Source organism: Tiliqua scincoides, chromosome 1, assembly GCF_035046505.1.
Source record: "Tiliqua scincoides isolate rTilSci1 chromosome 1, rTilSci1.hap2, whole genome shotgun sequence".
NCBI lineage: Eukaryota > Metazoa > Chordata > Lepidosauria > Squamata > Scincidae > Tiliqua > Tiliqua scincoides.
This window is the reverse complement of record NC_089821.1, coordinates 167433882-167449857: the sequence shown is the minus strand read 5'-3', so window position 1 is coordinate 167449857 and position 15976 is coordinate 167433882. Positions and strand designations below refer to the sequence as shown.

The window sequence follows — 15976 nt, the reverse complement described above, 5'->3', positions numbered from 1 at the left end:
TGTTTAAAGAGCAGGTGCTATGATTAATGTGCCTGCTACTTGCACACCGTGGTTGTTTTTAAATCTACACAAAGTGAAAGCTGTTGCCCTGCCTGTTGAAAAAAAAAGTGTTTATTACAAGTCTTCAACCTTTTGAAAACAGCATTCCAGCAAGCGAGTGCTAATTTCTCTGCTTCAGCAAAGGATTAAATGCCACCATAAATTCTTTCCCCTCTACCTGAAAGGAAATGGCCGGAGCTCTGTTAGCAAGAAAAGCTAGCTAAGGCTAAGCTGAGATGAGTCTAACCTTGTCTGCAGTACTCAAGGATACTCCTGAAAAGCCTCCATAACACTACAATAATTTGTGTCTTTGCTAAATGTATACTCCAAAAGCCCATTAAAAAATAACCATAAATGTTGGCGGAGGTTTTGTATCTATGCTGCATTTCTCAATTCCTACAGTTGATTAGCTGGAGTCAGCAGCATTTTAACTACTTCAATAACCCCTCACCTCATTTGGGAATCAGGCTCAACAATTGAGCTATTTTTCTTCCTCTCCATTGGAAAATTGATTCCAGTTCTGAACTTGGAAATCCCATTGAATCTCATCAGGGGGCTTCCAATCACCTCCCCAAACATTCCCCCATGCTTCCACAACCCTATTGTGAATTCTTGATCCTACCGTCACCCTCTCCCCTTCTCCAGACATTAAATGGTGGCAGTATCTTTTTCTGAAGACCTTCTTGCCACCTTGTGACGCCTTTTCTAGATTGATCTGCAGAGGCTGGCAAGCCAAAAACTCACCAGCATCATGCCAGTGCCTTGGGAGCGACATCATGGCCTTAAAAGGGATTGTCCAGCACCCAAAGCCCACCTGAGTATGGGAAACAAAGCAGCAGCTGTTGTTGCTCTCATGATGCCCTATGAAATCTCTTAAGGTTTGTATGCATGTGTGGGATGTCAAGACTTATATGGGAATGATCCCAGGAAGAAGATAAGGCTGAGAGCTTTGCTCTCAAGAAGACGCCAAATGGGCCTTGGAGATGATGTGTGAATGAACACTTCTGCTTCGTAGAAAGTCATGTTTCAGTTATCTGTATAGCTGTTTCCAATCTGTTTACCCATACGATAGTCATTCTGCACATCACAAGGGACAGTGTGCATGTTGTTCTCTGTCCAGATCATCTCCTTGCAGGAAAATGAAGTGATGCTAGAGTTTGTTCCAGCTTCTGAAGTGCAATCACTGCTGCCACTGGCTTATGTAGTATTCCATATCACAGAAAGAAAAACGAAGCCAAACTATGGATCCAACATACTTCCAATATATAATCACTACATAATATATAATCACTAAACTAGGCGGAGTCTGTAAAGCTGTGCCAGAATTGAACTAATGATTCTGCAAGCTTTTTCACCAAGAGGGGTCGAAATATTGAACTTACCTGCTCAAATGATTGCAAGGAGATTCAAGACAACGTCTACAAACAAATCAGCAGCTGCCAAAGATTCTTCTCCATTGAAGCCCTGGAGATCAGTTTGTGCTTGCCACTGTTCAGTCTTTCATGGGCATATTCAGGCATTTGGAACAGATGGGTCATGAAGGTTTGAGCTTTTGCAGACATTCACTTGGACCATGCGCAAAAGCTCGACTCCACTTCAGGCCAAACACTGGGTTCTTGTACATCCCAAAATTGAACTGCTGGAAGGCAGTTCTCAGCTAGCCACTTGTAAACATATTCCAAAGTCACTGTGACATCTGGATGGCAGCCACATGAGAAAATAAGATTTCAGGACCATGCCCGAACAACTACCCACCACAAAGCACATGAGTAATATCATTGAAATGATGCACCTGCAAGTGGTAAAACATTTGCCAAACTGTGCTTAAAGCAGTCACTTTGGCTATGAAAATCTAAAGGGATTTTTTTTTTAAACTTGCTTTTCTGGGATAAGACCCAAATTGGAAGTATAATTGTCCCAGGAAGTTACAAAATGGCATAGGTGTCTCCTGATACCAGTTCCTAACTGCTTACTGACCACTCCATAAAGTGTAAAATTAATGTAGTAAGTGCCATGGAGTGACTATGATTAACCATAATTTGCTTTCTTTATTGTAAGTCCATTGTCAGCATGCTACCAGCTGTGAAATTGTGCAATAAGCTATAATTAAACAGTGAAAGAGAGTAAACAGAACTAGTTAAGTGTAATTTGGTGCAGAGAGAAACACAAGGTGACTTTTAAAGTTTTTATTAGCACAAAGCAGGGAAAAAACAAACTGTGAAAGTTATGTTTTAAATGAGTCCATGGTGATTGTAAAACGTTACCAAACATCAGCTTGCACTACAAAGCAGCAGTGCTACTAAGGAGAACTGAGAAGGTCATTTTCAACTCATTCATTTGAGGCTACAGTCCTAAATGTGTTTACATCTCTGCAGCCCATCTCAATTCAATAGGATTTAACAAAAGCACCGAAGGTCACACCTCATATTAAGAAGCAAGATTTGGTTTCCAAATTATACATAACTAAACAGTCTGTTGTGCTAAGCAGAGTTTCATCCCACCAAAACAACTGCAATTTGAATGCCAGTTGCCATTATAATGGCCTCTTGTTGTCTGAAGTTCACATAGCGTTGCTATTCGTGACGATGTCATTGCAAACAGGGATGATGCAACTCGGTTGGACAACTGAGACTGTGAGACACACTTCAAAAGTCTAACTGTTCCTTGAACATTGCTACTGCAGAAACACTATAGGCAAACTACAGCTTCTCTCTAGCCTTTTGTTTGTCAAACACACTGCTTCAAAATCTACTTGCCGCTTTTCTGGGATTCTGGAGCTGCTTATGGCGCTACTGGCCTTGCTTTCCCACTTGCACCTGGTTTAATGTCAGGCATCTCCTCACCATGTTTGTACACGCTTACAGTGACATCCACCATCTCGCCACCATACTTGTTCTTGACATTGATGCTGTACTTTCCTGAATCCTCCGATGCCACCCCTTTTATGACCAAACCGGCATATTTTCCTTGCTCCAACTTAACCACATAGTGATCATTAAGTTCAAGCTCCTTGTCATTCTTAAACCAGACCAATTCAGGGTCAGGATTGCCAAATACTGTGCAAGTCAGATTCAGGGTCTAAAACAAAACAAACAAATAATCAAGGCCATCGTTCAGTGTATAATCTCTTGGACTGAACAGAAGTCTCTGCTACCATAGAAATTCAGATTGTAAATTAAGCTGTCCTGAAAATGCTTAACATGATTTTAACAAAAATGTATTCTCAATACAGATATGTGTTTAGATACAATATTTTTTACAATGCATTTTTACAAGTTTCATTCTGGATGCAATACAAAGGCATTAAATGCATTTCTAAAATAGCCTAAGCCTATCCCCTGGCATGCCAAAGCACACAGCCGCAACAATAGAGCTCGCAGTGGGGGGGGGAGGAAACCAGAAGGCGAACGCATAGGCCTTCTGTTGGCTTAAAGGTCTCCTTGAACCAGGGGTGTCAAACATAAGGCCTGTGGGCCAAATGTAGCCCCTGGAAGCAATTTTTCCAGCCCCCATTATAATTGGGCTCTCTCATATCATGAAAATATGAAAAAGATTTGCACCTTTTCTCAATTGCAGCTAATGAGTTTCTATGTGAGAACAGAGTGCTTATTTTGGCCATCATCTGCTTAATGATGTCACTTCCTGATTAATGAGGTCACTTCTGGCCCTCAGCAGGCACCATGAATGCTAACTTCATCCCTCTGTATGAAATGAGTTTGACATCCATACCTGGGACCTATGACATCTATGTTGAAAGGGGGTGGGTCAGTACACAGAATTGATGATAGGATCAATGTAAGTCACTGCAGCCAGGATCCACCCCCTCCCTACCTCTCACCACCACAAACCACCCCTCCCCACCCATGTCTCACCCCCCTCCTCCGCTGCCTTACCTGGTTCAGCACAGACCAGACCTGTCAGTAGTGGGTGCATGGAGCTGCTCACCTTTTGTGTTGGCGGCTGCAAAGCTCCTGGCAGCAGCATGCCATTTATGGCAAAGCCACTACATTTACAACAGTGTGAGCTAGTTCCACTGTTTTAAATCAAGGGTAGGGTTGGGCCATTCATTGGAGATGAATATTCCTTCCCTTACCAGCTAGTATGATGTAACAGTAGCCCAAGAGTCACATTATGCAAAGACAGTCGGTTGGAATGTCATTGCACACTTCCCTGAAGCAGGCCTCCAACAAACCATTAGCCAGACATCATGTTCAGACAACGATGTATTTAAAAACATCTTTGAAGTTTCCCACTTGCATGGTGCTTGGGGATTTTGGAGCAAACCCTTTCAGATACAAAAATTCTCACAAGAGCTTAATTAATGTGAATTACACAGATGTTTCTGCTGAGTTACATGTTGGATTGTTTTGCTCCAACATAAGGAAATTGGCAGTCCAGTCTTATCTAGCTGCTGCAACTACCACTGAGCCCAATTTCTGTGATGTCGTTTGGTTTTCAGTGCGAACACTGCTATTTCAAAGGGTGAAAAAAGGGCCATGGAAGGTCCCCACCTTACACTGGTTCAAAAAGTTTTCCCTGTGTATTTTCAGTGTTATTCCCCTAAACTGCTGCTCTTTCAGTTTCTGCCCTGTTTGAAAGGGCATTCTCTCTCTTTTTTGTACTCTTTTTCCAGCTTTGTCTTTCCAGCACAAATGTAGAGCTTGAAAAACAAGTGCAGAATTAAACACTTTTTAAAAAGCCTGTTTTGCGTGAATTTACATTAAGGGAACCTTTTTAAAACATCTGTTGCTGTGCATTAATATGCATTAAAGCTTCTTCTAAAAATCCCATTGCTTTCTGCTGACACACATAAAAACCTGGATTTTTAAAAACAGCCGTAAATGTGCTATTTTCATGCCTTTCATGTACCCTATTTTGAAAGTGTGGCATATACAGGGTCAAAAATGTTTCAGGAACATGTGTTCTCTCCCATCCCATTTCTCCACTCCTCCCTGATATGGCTCAGTATGAATCTTACAGCCCAATCCTGAGCTGTCTGGTGACCAGATCTGCAACGGCGCCAAATCAGCTGCTGCAGCATCCAATAAACACCAGGCAGTGGCTCCTTGAGGGAAGCGGACATTCATCCCCTTCCCCCGGATAAGGGAAGAGGCCCTGCAATGGGGCTATTCAACTCTGTGCCAACTATTTAGCTAGTGCAGAATAAAGTTGCCCTGAGTCAGGCCAGGAGGTCCGACTTGGGGCTATGGATCTGGCAGAAGTCCTGCCCCCTCTCTTCCCCGCCATGCCTTCCCCTGTCCTCATTTCACCCCATAATGCCTTCCCCGCCCCAACTTACCGGTCCGCCGCCCAGTGCTCACCTAGAACGCCAGGCGGCAATCGTCACTCCTCCACCCAGCGCTGAGTTGTCATGACGGTAAGTGTCATGATGTGCTTTACTGCACATTTGTGACACTCAGTGCCAGTGCTGAGTCAGCGCTGATCTTTATGGATCAGGCCCTTAATCCAAAATTAATATACAATTCTTCCTTTGCTAGGGCACCTCCAACCCATTACTATGAGGAGAGATGGCAGCAGGGCTATAGCAACTTTTCTCTATCCAAGCAAAGATGAAGCTAGTATCTTTGCTGCCAGTGTAGTGCCACACGTTTGGGGTACTGGTATTCCTTTCTTGGAGCCTGTTCCTACATGCCATGTCAGCAGAATATTGAAATCTGTGCACTGATAGAAGTGTTTTTAAGATGGTTGGCAACCTTCAGTCTTGAAAGACTATGGTATAAGCCTACAGCACCCGGTATTCCCAGGTGGTCTCCCATGCAATTACTAACCAGGCCTGACCCTGCTTAGCTTCCAAGATCAGATAAGATCAGGCATGTGCAGGGTCCAATATTATTAACTTCAGAGATGTTTTTGTCACCATTTTGCTGCCAGCAGTACATTCCCCCCCCTCCCAATAACCAGGATGACCAAACAAGTCACATTATCCTTACCTTGCCTTCCATTATAGTCACAACATCAGGCAAACCACCAATGACTTTACCACGATCTGTGAAGTTTAAAAAGCAAGAAACGTGTCATTCAGTCATTCACTATCCTTACACATACATTTGGTCTGATCAAGGAGGCCACAATTCTTACATTACATAGACTGGGTTTAAATGTTGTGATAAAGAACTGCAAGCCAGAAACCACTCCAGTACCAAAATTTGAGGAATATTTTTTAAAAAGTGAAATCTGTATACAACAAATAGCAGGCAAACATATACTGTAAATTGTTAAACAACCCATTCAGCATCATTTTCATGCTCAGTTTATTTCATGTTTCCTCAAAAAGTTTCCATTTACATTTTATGCACTCCAAACTGCATAAAACAGGTTTGTTTTTTTAACTTCTGGGAAACGAAAACATACAAAAATGGTAGTGGTAAACATCTAAGCTTCTAGAATACTGGTACAGAATTGGATTTGTTGTGACTTTAGCAAATATTTAGTAAACATAAATAAGAATAGGTTAAATACTTTCAGCTTCCTCCTACAACTTCACTTCTATCATCAACTTTTAATTATTATCCTTTGTTTCTAGACAACTCTGGCTAGCATCCAAAGATTTTGCTCCTCTGGAGTAATGACCAAGCAGCTCTGGATGCTACCGAAGGGCTGTACTTACCTGTTGTGCACTGTCGTTATCCTCTCTTACTCACGGTCCAATCCTCTGCTGCTGAAATGCTGCTGTATCACTAGGTATGCCAGTTCAAAGACAAGCCCTGACATTGCAGAAGCCCCTCTGCTGGCAGCGACTGCACAGATGGTGCAGACCAGCTGTGGCACAAACTCACCAGAGGTGAAGCAGGGAGTGGAGCAGGCACAGGATGATGTGGAGCCAAAAGCCACCAGATCCCATCTCGGGCCAGACACACTCCCAACAGCTACTCAGAGCTACAACAACATCAGAGCTGGCATCACTCTGAGGAGCCCCATAGAGGACTAGGCAGTTGCTGGACACTCCAGGAAGTATTTCCCTTCCCATCCCCCGCACTCCACCCTGGTTTCTCCACTGGATGCCACATTGGATGCAGCAGACATCATGCCAAAGGCCCTGTGTCCAATGTGCTGTCTCCACATAGGATTGGGTTATCCATTTATGATAGTTTTTGCATTGGAAAGTTAATGGATGTCATTTCTCTCCCTTTTTTCTTCTGATTCCTGTTTACCGACTCAGTTCCAAGATTAACTAAACACTCTTGTTCTCTAACTTTTGTCTAATAGAGCCCCATAGTATGACCAATCCCCACTTTGCTTTTCCCCACTAGATTAGCAACTCTGGCTTCACATAATAAACAGCATACTTCTTCTATGAGTACTTTACTTACTCTTCTCAGCAAAAGCAGCTGCCCTAAAGGTGAGAAAAATAAACAAAAACGTTAATATCACCATATGTTAGACTGACACTGACAACTAAGGTTAGGTAATTGCAATAAGTAGAAGTTCAAAAGGTATAGGGCTTACTTGAGCCTCTGGAATTCTGCATAGGCGTCATCATAGGCTGCAAAGGAACATATTAGTGTATTTTAAAGTTTGCCTTTGAGTCAGCACAAATACTTTCACACACATACTTGTGTTTATTTCCTTTCCGTGAACCTCTAATGCGGTACAGAAACATCAAACAAAATCTAAGAGGGATCAAAGTCACCCCTTGATGGGAAGAGACACAGCATGAATGAAGTTAGTTCTGGGCCTTGAACACATTGGTACAAAATATGTTTCATAATCCATACGTAAGGTAATTTCCCTGCCGTAAAATAGTCCAGTGGGATAAATGTTGCACCATTGCTAAAGGTTCCTACCTTGTCCAGAGAGATCCAGAGTCCGCTTATATGACTCCTTCCCATCAAACAGCTCAAAGGTATATTTCCCCTTATCCTTCTCTGTGGGCTCACATATCTGCATCCAGGCAACTTCTTCACTACCTCCGATCCTCATCTTCTCACTAGAAGAAATCTTAGAATCCCTAGGAAAGTGAATAAGGGAGTTTTCAACACACCCACTCAAGCAATTTTGACATCTGAGCAGAATGAAACATGTATCTGCCAGCATCCAAAGAACCACACAATTAACTTCGTAGAGCCCTGAGGGCTTCAGGTTTATGTTGCTCAAACACACACTTTCGTGCCACTTGGCAAATCACTTTAAAAACTGAGCAGACTTTCAAAAGCTGCTTGTGAGCCTGGATTAATAGGGGACTGCCACTACAAAGGAAAAAAAATCATGAAGGCAAGCAAAACCTTTGGGATTGCCTTAAGTGAGCTTTCAGAATGCTGATTATTGGTATGCAACTTCCAATTCACTGACAAGGGAAGAGCTTTCTTTCATAATGGATTCCATTTGCCTCACAATGTTGATGTGGCTCATTTGAGCAAATATGATGGCTGGATATAAACAAAAAAATCTGTAGCCTTTGTTTTGGAAACGATGCTCTTTCACTTAAAAATATAAACTAAAATTGATTCACACACATACACACACACACACACACACACACACACACACACACACACAGATATATGTGGCAGATGCCTGCATACTCAGATTGATACTTTAGCCCAGGGGTGGGCGAACATTCAACTTTAGGGATCCTGGACCTTTAACAGCTGTGTAATTTCAGCAAATTTCCTCTTCCATACAATTGTTAAAAATCCAGGATCCCTAAAGTTGAAAGTTTGCTCACCCCTGCTTCATGGGCAGAACCGGAAGTGCAGAAAGTTTCTCTGGAAAAAACCAGATACTACTGGGCCATCCTGTATTAATAAAAGGAAGCTGTGCATACTGCCCAGGCATTAAAGAAACATAAATTAATTCCACCTGCATTTTTAGGGACATGGTTGGCAACCTTCAGTCTCGAAAGACTATGGTATAAGCCTACAGCACCTGGTATTCCCAGGCAGTCTCCCATCCAAGTACTAACCAGGCCTGACTCTGCTTAGCTTCCAAGATCAGACAAAATCAGGCATGTGCAGGGTAACAATTTTCCTCCAAATAGGGAATGGCCCCCAAGATTGTCCTATGGCCACATGTCAGGGATTATGAAAGAATTCAAGGTCAGCTGTGACCTCAGAGACAGAAGATGGATTTGTGAGCTCACCCAAGAATCTTCAGTGCCTGATATAAAATCATGCTCTAGGCCAGGGGTCTCCAAACTTTTTGGCCAGAGGGCCACATCAAATATCTGGCATGGTGTCGAGGGCCAGAAAAAAAAAAAAAATTTGCACAGACAAAAAACAAATTTTATGTTGCAAAATTTTTGAACATAAAATTTATTTAAGTAAATTAGAGATGGAACTTAGATGAGTGAATAAATGAATGAATGGCTCATTCATTCAACCTCTCTGGCCCTTGAACACCTTCCAGATGCAACCAGAGCATAGTTCCAGTCATGTTTGGCCAAGTGGGCTAGAGGCTTTCAGGGGACAAGAGGTTGACCGCGGGCCAGATAGAGGCTCGCCGCAGGCCGCATCTGGCCCCGGGCTGGAGTTTGGAGACCCCTGCGCTAGGCTGACTGCTAGAGGACAACTCTGGTGACAATCTTCCAGACTTCTGGAAGATACTTTAAGAAGGTGAAACCTCTGCTTGTTTGTTTTTTCCTTTTTCCTTTAAAGCCTATGACTCTCTGTCCTCTTTCATTCTGAATTTATTTTATACTTTTTTTTGTCCATTCATATTTCAATTTAATAATCTACATGAAGCTTAAAAGGATTTTTTTTTTTAGAGGAAGAACATCTGTCACCCAGGGAGGGTTCTATTACCTCTGCTATTTATCATTTATAGTGCTTTCAAGATGTGCATTGCATTTTCTGAATAAAATAAGAGACATATGCAAAGAGACAAGCCAAGGAGGAGAACTGGCAGAAGGGGAAAGAGAGAGGATAAAAGGTGCACGATAGGAGAGAAAGCAAAAGCAGGTAGATGTACCATTAGATTTGTCAAAATTTGGTGTACAGAGCCAGGAGTAGAGGGGAGGAAAAGAAAAAAAAAGTAGACTCAGGATAAATATGAGGACAAGAACCAACCCAAAAGAGGGGTGGGACGGGCATCTAAGGCAGCATGAGGAGGGTGCAATTGACTTAGACAAGCATGCATGACGCGAATAAAATTCTATATTTCATATTGAGTCACTGAAGGTTACAAAATAGCAAGACTTCACTACTAACTTTTTTAGCAATAAGTTTAGACCAGTGTTCTTCAACCTGTGAGTCACAACCCCAATGGGGTCACAAAACCTCTTCGGAGGGGTCACAGCAACCTTTCAAGGCCTGTGCTTTGAAAGGGAGGGCTTGGATCAAATCGAATCATGGTACTGCTTCATCAAAATTGAGCTCTTGTTATAATCCCGTACAGCCTTTTCTCTTTGTTATGCCCCACAGTTCCTAAGACTAATCCTCCTCAGGCTGCTGCCTCACAAAGTTGTTATGAAGACACAAGAGAACAGGGGGAAATGGTACAACAGGGCAGGTGGGGTGGGGGGTGGACAGTGATAAGGGTGGGGTTGGATGGATTGGGTCCTGGAGGGTGGGATTGGTTGTGGGTCCCCACTGTCTATGTATTTATGTATTAGGATCATGGCAGGAAAAAGACTGAAGACCATGGGTTTAGACCATGCAGCGTTTCAATTTGTCTTTTATGATCAACATTCTACAACCAAAGAGGACTACTGCTTCAACAACAGTGAATGAAACAGTCGAGAGATACACTCCCCAAACTGTAGACATAAGGGCTATGATCCAGTGATCTTGTTTGGTTTACATCTTCACTCTACTAGCCTCCATCAAACTGTAAACCATGCTTTAAACACATTCCCCAATCTGACCGTGGGTAGCATGGAAGCTTTCACCACATGCCCTAGCTGAATGAGGAAATGCACATATGTGGCCAATCTACAGCCCAGAAGATTGTCAGCAATTGCACTGATTAACTGTCTGGAAGGGGAAGAGCATTTAGTGACTCCCTTCCCCATCAAACAACAGAGTGGCACAAGACCATGTTCAAACAGCCATGGCTACTGCATGTGCTTGGAACTGAAAAGTGGAAAATACAGCTTGCCTTTTTGGAAGAAAGGGGCATGGGGTGAAAGGATAAAGGAAAACCTTTTTTTTTTTTAGCTTGCACAACTTAGGGATGTGCAATTAGATTTTCCTGAATTGTAGCTTTATTCTGTAAGAAGGAATGTCAACTTCTGGACATCTTGCACCACTGTTAAGCTACATCTTGCATCTGTTATACTTCAGAGACACTGCTTTTCTGCTAATCCTTCAAAGTTGTTGACATTGGTAATACCTACAAATGCTCTACAAAAGCACAGATAGAGGGGGAGTGACTTATGAATCCATTTATTAACAATGATTGGCTCAATAGTACATTGGAAATCCAATTTACATTCTGAAATAATGCAACTAGAATTGGGAGGAGGAAATGTCCACACTAACAGTGCAATCCTATGCATGTCTGTTCAGAAGTAAGGGTGTTCAACAGGGCTTAGTGTATATACGATATATATGTGTATTTCAGCTGCGGACGTCCGCAGCCCCGAGCCTGGGGCAAAGCTCCGCAACGGTGCCCCCCTATGGGCTATCGCCGCCCCCCTCGGGCAGAAATTCATCCCCCCACTTACCAAAGGCTCACGGAGCCTCGCATGACCTCCTCCCATGCCAGGGAAACCTCTATGAGTTTCCCTGGCACTATAAACTGTGCTTCTGGCAAACCAGAAGCACAGTTTCCTCCCACGTCGGGAGCCTCAGAGAGGCTTCTGCAGGGCCCTACAGGCTGGCACTCAGGACATTTGCCCCAGGTCAGCCTATGCGACTGGTATATTTAAAACTGTATATAGCACTGTTTCTCAAACTGTGGGTTGGAACCCACTAGGTGGATCACAAGCCAATTTGAGGTGGGTCCCCATTCATTTCAATATTTTATTTTTAATATATTAGACTTGCAGTCACGTTCTGGCAACTCCTGCAACGCTGCTGGAACCAACCGTATTGGCTTCTGCCTTTCCATTGGACCATTTCAGTGACATGGAGAGGGGGGATTTGCTACATGGGTAACAGTCTGTCCTCCATACCTACTTTACCCAGGCTTCGCGCACTGGAGAGGACACTCTGTTCCAGAACCACCATTCAGAGTTCGCTACCATAGTCTTCCAAGACTGAAGGATGCCAACACACACATTAGACTTGATGCTACCATGGTATGTGACTGAATTTGGGGAACTGTCACAAATCTGTACTTTTAACAGACTGCTGTGAAGATGCTTTTAACAATGATAGTAAATGGGACTTACTGCTGGGTAAGTGTGGATAGGATTGCAGTCTAGGATTGTTAAAAAATTTTCCTGCTTGATGATGTCACTTCCGGTCATGACATCACTTCCAGTGGGTCCTGGCAGAGTCTCATACTAAAAAGTGGGTCCTGGTGCTAAATGAGTGAGAATCACTGGTATATAAGATTGATATATTTATTTCGCAAGTATTTCCATCCAGAAATTGCTAAACTTATGTGGCAAGGATACTGATCACCCTTTCCTGGATTCTCTTTTATGCCCATTAACAAAAACGAGATTCCCTTTGATCAGCTCCAAAATTAGTCCAAATGGACTGATTTGGCCTAATGATGCCAAGTGCTAATTTGAAAAGCATGAAATATTGCTAGTTAGCTTTGGCACTTCCACAGTAGTTTCAGTTCACTAGACCAAGCAGACCTCTAGATGGAAACTCTGTGGGATTCCCTGCTGTGCAACAAGGAGATGATTGCATGCTGGCTTTAGGATTTGTTTTATGCTCCCTGCTATGCAAAGAGCTGGGATGATTCAGAGCTGACTTGGGATTTGCATGCAATGCTGCCAGCTGAGCTGATGATAAGACTTTAAACAGAGGTTGGCTAATTTCTTATAATATATATATATATATATTTTTTGCCCGAGAATTTAATGTTCTTTTTAAAGCAAGTTACAGAAGAGGATTGGGGGTTTAACTTTTTTCAGCATTGATATCAATGCCAGAATGCTTATTGGCAAGTATCTAGGCAAAATCCACCCAGAATTCAGGACTCATATCTCACTTGTGAGACCAACTTCCTTTCATTTCTTCTGTGTAGTATTTCATGAAACACTGTAGTCTTATTCCTTCTGGTGTACAGTGGACCTTCAACTCAGAAGCAGATTTACCTGCAGGGATTAAAAAAGAAAGAAAGAAAGAAAGATTGAATGTTTAGGTTTTAAGATCTCAAATCAGGACTTAGAAACACAGAGAGACTTAATATAGCTTATTTTACCAACAAAATCTATATCTTAGTTAGGAAGCAGTTGAAGAACAGATTCCTTGTAGAACTAATGGAACAGGATTGCTAGGTCCATATAATTAAGCTAAAGAAGTGGATTTTTTTTCCCTATTGCTGTATATTTAATCAATGCATCTTAGATTTAATCATGTTTTTAGGAATTACTGTTCTGAGTATACTACTGTTCTGAGTATACTAAATAATCTGAGTATACTACGGTACATGTCAGAAATCTGGCAAAATTTGACATTTACTGATAAAATATAACCGTTAGCACACCTCGTAGCGTGCTAGTGGCGAATTATCCCACCCCTGGCCGACAGCAGACTATGGCTGTCAGCCGATTGGCCGAGCATTCCTCAAGCGTGCATGCACTTTGGGATCTCAGACCATTCCCAGACAGCAACCCTGCCCACCTGCCCACCCTCGAGCTAGTCTGAGAGTAGTTGGCTGCTCTTTGAGGGCTGGGTAGGAATTTTTTGCAACCATCTGAAATTGTCCTTTGGTTGGTGGTTTTTAGCCTACCCTAGACTGGCACTAGGCATGGAGCAGCTACATTACGTACGTGCAAGGCAATCATTTAATCACTCGCATCAGCAGTGCAGAGTGAGATAGGCAGAACATTTCTCGGTGTCCAATCTGGGGCAGCAAGGTCGGGGGGGGGGGGTAAGCCAGAACTGTTTCAGTGATGCTTAACCAGCTCGAGGAGGCTGGTTGGCAAGCCCCTTTGGCCGAACTTTGGCAGGGGCGTCCTACAGGTGTTGCAATTCCGCTGCCTTACCCCTTCTAGAGCAGTGTTGAAAGGCGAGCTCAGTAAGTCATCAAGTGAGGCCTGGAGTTGGGTGGACGTCCTACGAGATTGGGGGACAAAGACGGCTAGGACCGTTTCCTTCACTTAGAACCCTCCACTTGGGAGGCTCAGGGTTTTTCTCTTACAGTTAGCCTTGTTGTAGATTTCGTTGTTAATTTAATAAAGTGGGCCATTTTAATCCAAAACATAGTCTGTTGTCGTTATTTGAAGGGTGCTGGGGTAATTTAAGAGGCCAGAGGGAAATGTCAAAAAATTCTGACATTTACCAGTAAATCTCAAAGTCAGCTAAGTGCCCTCAGTTAATGTCCAAATGTCAACCTCATTTCCATAATTTATTAGGTAAAGATCATTTACTGTGCCATGGGAATAAATATATTAAACTCTTCAGACAAACATTTCTGACATTTTTTGCTGTGCCTCATTAGAATATATCAGTAAATGTCAACATTCACCAAGTTTCTGTATTACAATCTAAGGTGATGTTTCAATATAATCAACACAGTTCAAAATCACACATGATTTTTACACTGGTGGAATCCTTTTAAAATGCTCTCCTATGTTGCATCAATGGTCATGGCAAAAAATGAAGATCTGATGTCTAATAGTAACTTCTTACCATAGAACTAAAATTGTAGTGTCCTAAGCCTCTTTTGCAAACAATACAAACCAAAAACAGGAAGCAAAATTCTTTCTTCCTGTATAATAATGCTGTCAAACAAAGTCAAAGGCCTCTTCAGAAAATTAACTACAAGCCTGTAAGAGGATATGAATTGCAGGAGTTCTTGAGATCTGCTCACAGGTACAATTGGTTCCTTTGGTCTCTAGCATCTTTAATATGCAATATTTTTGAAATGAAGCAGCAATAAAATTTACTCACCATTGACTCTAGCCAGTCCCAACATAATGTCATCATATACTGAGGAGAGAAGGGAAAACAATATATGTCAACATGGGGAAATTTAGCCATGTGAAAATATTATGAAAACAATGACCAACGTGACTTGAACTGTGTGACTAAATAACGTGACTTATCATAATTATTTCAGATGGGTTTACATCACATTTTTATGTATCTGTCTGTTGTATTATTCTTAGAATGGCTGTTCATATGGCTCTGGGTAAATCCAAAGGAGACCAAATCAGGACAATTCAGACTTTGGATCTGGAGATTTACATTAAGCTGGAGAACTCAAGATGCTTTTTTCCTCTGTTTCTCCACCACTGCTATTACCATTTTGAATATATCATACATGTGTGCATTATTATTAAGCACATTTATATATCACTTTCAGCAAAAAGTAATTCACAAAGTGGATTGTATAACAAAACAAACATTTTATCATCATCATCCTTGATTGGCATAAAACAGCATCATTCAAAGAAAAGAACTAAGATACTTCCCAGAATGCACAGTATCTGTATCAGTGAGATACACTGCATCTTTTGTTACGTATCTCCACTACATGGTGTATAATGGTAGCTACCTTCTCCATTACATTTGCAGCAGAATCATTCAGAATCTAGCAAATTTTTGCAATACTGAGGCAACCCCTCTTGTTTATTAAGATTGGATCTAAATACCTGGTGCAGTTTGGTATAAATAGGACAATATAGAATAATATACAAAATTGTCTCAATGCCACCAATTTTACAAGACCAGTATCTCTCTTTATATGGTATCTTTTGAATAAGACTTCAGATTGCATAGTATTGAATCTAGCCTGGGAGAAGGCTCTACATTCCTATGGACTTTGTTAAGAATATCTATATTCTTATTTAATAGGAATCATCAGCCTTAGAAGGGAGCAAGCCTTATTAGCCACACTATAAAGATTTTGT

General features: G+C 42.0%; 1 protein-coding gene across 1 annotated transcript in view; it reads right to left on the bottom strand.

The window, feature by feature from the left end:
- Positions 1-520: 520 nt before the first annotated feature.
- The window catches only part of MYOM2 (myomesin 2), an 85469-nt gene continuing 70013 nt past the window's right edge, over positions 521-15976 (bottom strand). The window contains exons 30-37 of the mRNA XM_066622692.1: positions 15015-15053; positions 13108-13213; positions 7845-8008; positions 7507-7543; positions 7371-7393; positions 5991-6046; positions 2830-3117; positions 521-595 (exon numbers count right to left, since the gene is read on the bottom strand). Of these exons, the coding sequence (XP_066478789.1) occupies positions 521-595; positions 2830-3117; positions 5991-6046; positions 7371-7393; positions 7507-7543; positions 7845-8008; positions 13108-13213; positions 15015-15053 (788 nt within the window). The remainder of the gene's footprint in view (positions 596-2829; positions 3118-5990; positions 6047-7370; positions 7394-7506; positions 7544-7844; positions 8009-13107; positions 13214-15014; positions 15054-15976) is intronic.